The sequence below is a fragment of the Camelina sativa genome, chromosome 17 (genome assembly GCF_030686135.1).
Source record: "Camelina sativa cultivar CO46 ecotype springtype chromosome 17, ASM3068613v1".
In the NCBI taxonomy this organism is placed as follows: domain Eukaryota; kingdom Viridiplantae; phylum Streptophyta; class Magnoliopsida; order Brassicales; family Brassicaceae; genus Camelina; species Camelina sativa.
The window spans coordinates 21,933,158-21,938,661 of NC_141896.1; the positions used below are offsets into that span (position 1 = coordinate 21,933,158).

At 36.1% G+C, this 5,504-nt stretch overlaps 1 protein-coding gene across 1 annotated transcript; it reads left to right on the forward strand.

Annotated features, from left to right (window-relative positions):
- The first annotated feature begins 2,850 nt into the window (after nucleotides 1-2,850).
- On the forward strand, nucleotides 2,851-5,504 carry LOC104757529 (uncharacterized). Its single transcript, XM_010480279.3, has 6 exons — nucleotides 2,851-3,291; nucleotides 3,595-3,947; nucleotides 4,035-4,161; nucleotides 4,264-4,569; nucleotides 4,655-4,876; nucleotides 5,000-5,504. Exons 2-6 carry the CDS (start codon nucleotides 3,595-3,597, stop codon nucleotides 5,387-5,389), a joined length of 1,398 nt encoding a protein of 465 aa, XP_010478581.2. The 5' UTR covers nucleotides 2,851-3,291; the 3' UTR covers nucleotides 5,390-5,504.

A 5,504-nucleotide genomic window follows, 5' to 3' on the forward strand; every position in this document is an offset into this window, starting at 1 on the left:
TGCTGGTACTTTGAGTTGCACCATCTTCTGCTGATGCTTCTTCCTCTTTTTCAACCTCTTCTTTAGTTTTCCCACCTCGAGGCTCAAATCCTTCAAGTGTAACACCTCCTCCTTCTTTGATTGTTGCAGTAATAGAATAATAATATTTTACAGTTTCATCAGCTTGACGTATCCCTAAGTAATCATTCTTACCATGTATCTGGATTGAATTTACATATACATGTATACCAATATTTATTTTATCATTCCATGCAATAATTTCAGAATCTGCAACACCAGCACTGAGGCCAATATTATCATTAAGAGAAATAATCTGACTCGGCCAGCTGTACTTCAGCCGATATCCTTTAGAATTATCTCCATCTTCTACATTAATCTCCGAATATACATCAGAAGTGATATAATCATCAATATACTTAGTTTCTCCATAAGCAATATCCCACCCCTCACCACCAGAAATCGTGTTTACATGCACTGGCTTCGTAGAATTATTATGAACCTTCTGTATAGATGGAGGCATATTATAGTATATAGAAGAAATATTTTCAAATATGTTGATGTGAGAAGTAATGAAGGAAACCATCTTCTTAAATAGATTTCTCATTTTGATCTTAAGGGCTCAGATCTTTGGACATTCCTTTCCAATCTAATGGTTGAAATCATGGGACAACTGAACGAGGAGGTAGTATTATTTAAGACGCAATTATGTCCAACGACTAAGATATTTAAGTGTTTCATTATAATAGAATGCTTACATTATACAATGATGTAATACACCATAAATTTAATAATATATTTAATTAAACACATCCAAATGTCAATGCATCTATTCATCATTTCATTTAAGTGCATATTAAAAAGAACAGAGATTTCTAAAGAAGAATAACTAATATCGTCGTCGTCTTCTTTTTGTTTTGTTTGGTATCAATAATATCTTCTTTTTTTTTTTTTTTTAATCAAACAATAATATCTTCTTTTTACTCTAATTTTATGCAATCGCTTCTAACCATTTCGAAGGCATCCCAACTGACAAGACACACTCGCTTTATTATTTTCTTTTTCTAACATATAGATAAAGAGTCTTATGACTATCTCTGCTAATTTACATTTTACAGTTCTGAAAAAAGATTAAAAATATATAAAGTAAACAAATAAGAAATCTTTAAACAACAGTTATCACCCTCGTTCTCGCTCCTCACAATGTGTGCTTGTCAAGCAGTTGTCATAGACTCATGAACATAAAAAAATGTTTATGGCCACTGGCAATAGTCAAGTAATTTGAACTTGTCTGATCCGACCTGACTGTTGAACCGATTCATTACTATGAATCACATAGATAAGACGGGCTTAGTGGGCAGAATACGTGGGTTCACTCCAACAACAACATATCAAGTGGATCAGGAAAATTTCTTTGGCAAGACGTTAGTTATTTTTAGCATCAGGCTAGTATAGGTGTACGTTTCAATTACACTAACAAATCTTTTTTCAAGAATATTCAGTGGAACACATTTTTGTGGAAGTGTAGAACCACTACAAGAAAACACGTGTTTTCCGAGGAACTGTTGCGACGGACAACAGCTCTCGCAAATTTGCGGTGGATTTGCGAGGAAAATACGAGAAACAAAAAATCTCTAGCAATGTCCTCGCAAAATTGCGAGGAAGCCAATCGTCGCAAACTCGCTGCTCATTTGCGAGGCATTTACGACAAATTCGCAGGGAAAGTCACCTTCCTCGCAAATCAATCGCAAAATTGCGACGCATTTGCGAAAACATTATCCATAGCAAAATTGCTATGGACATGCGAGTGATTTACGAAAGCCATAGCAAATCCATTGCAAAATTAAGAATTTTTTTTTATATATAAATATTACAAAACTTAATATAATTATTCTGAAATATATTTCAATGTGTTCATAAGGTGAATTATTCTGAAATAAATTATTCTGATGGTTTTTATAATTAAGATATTCAAGATTTGCGACAAGCTTGCGACGGATTTGCTATATATAAAGCAAATTAGTCGCAAATCCATTGCAAATTACTCAAATCATAGCAATTCCCTCGCAAATGACAACTTTAAACCCTAACCCCTAAACCCTAAACCCTAAACCCTAAAGACTAATTACAATACTATTAATGATTAAAAAGATGAATTCAAGACTTATAATCAAAGATAGGGCAGTGCAACACAAAATTGTTAGAGAATTGGACAATGTTGGAATATTTGTCAAATATTTGTCTCAATGTAATGAACATATGTATGATATAGTGTAGAAGATAGTTAATGATTAGAGGAAGATGTAAAATTAGACAATTTTGGAAATTTTTATGATAGAAAAGAGTATGATGAGGCCATTGGACCTTATAATATACTTGAAAGTTTATTTGACTAATTATTCTAAATTATTTTGATAGTTTTTATAAATTAGTTATTCAGGTTTTGCGACAAATTTGCGACTGATTTGCTAGCTTCATAGCAATCAAGTCGCAAATCCATCGCAAAACACTCAGATCATAGCAATTCCCTCGCAATTGTACAACTTTAAACCCTTGAACCTAAACCGTAAAGACTAATTTCATTACTATTAATGATTAAAAAGATGAATCCAGGATCTATAATCAAAGATAGGGCACAAAAAACAATTTCTAAATCTAAACCCTAAATACTTTGCGAGGGATTTGCTACGGTCCCTCGCAATTCGCTCGCAAATACTCTTATTTTGAATTTTTATTTATGAGCCAAAGTTTCACACATTGGTGAGAAACTAAATTTTTAGTAAATTTAATTTGGTTATTTTTAGTAAATGTAAAATTTTAATAAATTTATCGCAAATCCATCACAAAATACTCAAAACATAGCAGATCCCTCGCAAACATAGCTATGCTCTCTCGCAATTCTCTCGCAATGTCTGGAAATATTAATTACATATTTTTATATGCTTGCTAGGGATTTGCGAGGGGCCATAGCTAATCCATAGCAATATTTGCGAGAGATTTGCGACGCTGTATTTTTCTATATAACTTGAAAACCTAGTTTGAGCTTCGCTCAAACCTCGACTAATCCGCAGCCAAAAGAAAAACCCTAGTTCCCTAATCCGATTTCTTCTCCGATTTCTTCTCTCTTCTCCGATTTCTTCTCTCTTCTCCGATCTCTTCTGTCTTTTCCGGTGAGTCTCCTCCTCTTCTCTCAGTCCCGGTTAACCCTTCTCGAACCCTACTCCTCCTCTTCTCTCTTGTCCTCTGAAAATCTTGTCCGGTTAATCTCCAACTCGATCTCTTCTCTCTTTGCCGGTAAGTCTCCTCCTCTCCCCTTCTAAGTTAGGGTTTCAAAATTGGGAATTCAATTTGGGGTTTAGGGTTATTTTTCAATTAGGTTTTTAATTCGATTTTAGGGTTTCAAAATTGGGGATTCAATTTGGGGTTTAGGGTTATGATTCGATTAGGTTTTTAATTCGATTTTAGGGTATCAAAATTGGGGATTCAATTTAGGGTTTAGGGTTATGATTCAATTTGGGGTTTTTAATTTGATTTTAGGTTTTCGAAATTGGGGATTCAATTTTTGTGTTTCTAATCAGTTTTTTTTTCTGCTTTTAGATGTCTTCTCGAGACCAAAACGTTTCTGTAAACCAAAACGTTTACAGAAACTTCATTGCTTCTCAAGGGTTAAGTCCTCCAGTCTCTTCTCGAAGGACACATTCAGCTTCTGCTCCTTCCCAAAGGTTACCTTCTCCCGCTTCTTCCCAAGGTACATCACCGGCGATGCATGCTGATAATCCTCATGGAAGCTCTCCGGCGATGCATGATGAGAATCCTCCTCAGCAATCAACTTCGCGTATGAACAGTATTTCTGTGTCCCAAACTTTTTTCACTTTGGAACAGTTACTTGCAAGTCTCGGGCGTGCTGGCTTACCAAAACTAGATCCTAAGCGACCTCCAAATACTCTTTGGTGAGAATGTTATGTATCTAACCTATAGTTTATCTTTATGTTTTGTATTTTCAATGATCCTCATTCCTTTTATCTTATGTTTTGTAGGTTTGACCATGATTCTTCGGTTGCTGCTACTATCCGGGCCATTTTTGAAAGAGATTTCAAATCAGCTCATGCCAATTGGACCCAAACACCAGGTCCGGTTGTAAACCGGTGGTTTGAAACTTTTGCGGTAAGTTACAGATTGTTGATGTGTATAAATTATAGATTTTGTTTGTTTATCATTTGATTCTTGTTATGATTCTGATTCTGATTCGTGTTATGTCTTTACCAGCAAACATATAACTGGGATGCATCCATCAATGGAAGAGTTAGAGCTGAGTTTGAAAAGAAGTTGAAGACCCGGATGTGTGATCAAGTGTCTCGGTGGAAGGGTAAGTGGAAGAAGAAAGGTAATGATGCAATGCCGCGGTGGCTTGATCCTACCGTATGGGATGGCTTGGTCAAGTTTTGGTGTGAACCAAAATCAGAAGCAAAGAGTATCAATGGCCGTAATGCTCGCTATAGTGATCCTAATGGCACCGGAATACATAAGCACCGTTCTGGTCAGACCTCTTTTAAAGCCCGAGCACGAAAGCTTGTAAGTATCTCTGTTTAACACAAGTTCATTATTCATATCATATCTACAATATACTAATATAGTTGTTTCAATTCTCTGTTTTTAGTCTGAGAGTACTGGTGAGCCACTACCTGATTTCCTGCGAGTACTAGAAGACACTCGTAGGAAACCTGATGGGTCGTTTGTTGATGGACTGTCTGAGAAGGTGTTCAATGAAGTGTCGTCAAAGATAGCTGAAGCTGAGTTTGAGCTAATATCAGCGGATAACATGGAGAGTAGTGCTTCTGGTGGGTTATCACAAATTGTGAAGAACCAAATTTATACCGAGGTAAAACATGCTTCATTGTTTATGTTAATGTTTGTATTTGTGTTTGTGTTTGTGTAAACACTTATGTGTGTATATGTTTATGTTTGTGTAAACACTTATGGTGTGTATATGTTTTGTTGGCAGGTTGCTCCGAAGAAAAAGAACCGGATATATGCTGTTGGTAACATGCAAGCAGAAGCATCTTCAGCTCAGATTGTTCAACCGCCTCCTCCTTCTGAAGATCCACTTGTTCTAGCTGCGAAGCTTGCTGCTGCCGAAGCTGTTCTTGCAACTCAGGCAACTCAACTACAGGCCAATGCACAGACGATGCAAGAAAATGCAGTGAGGATGCAAGAAAATGAGCTGAGGATGCAACAAAATGATCTGAAGATGCAAGAAAATTCAGAGAAGATGCATAGTTATGATGCATACTTTGATTATCTTGCATCTAAAGATCCAGAGTTTGCTGCTAGATTTCGCCGAGAGGATTCACCGGCCAGACATGCCACCGGAGATGGAACCACCGGACAGTAAACACTGATGAACTTGTTTTGTAAAACTTAGTGTAACACTGATGAACTCTCATCTATTTTTTGTGTAGAACAAAATCAGTTATTATGTTTTGTTATTGTAAATTTAGTACTTCTAA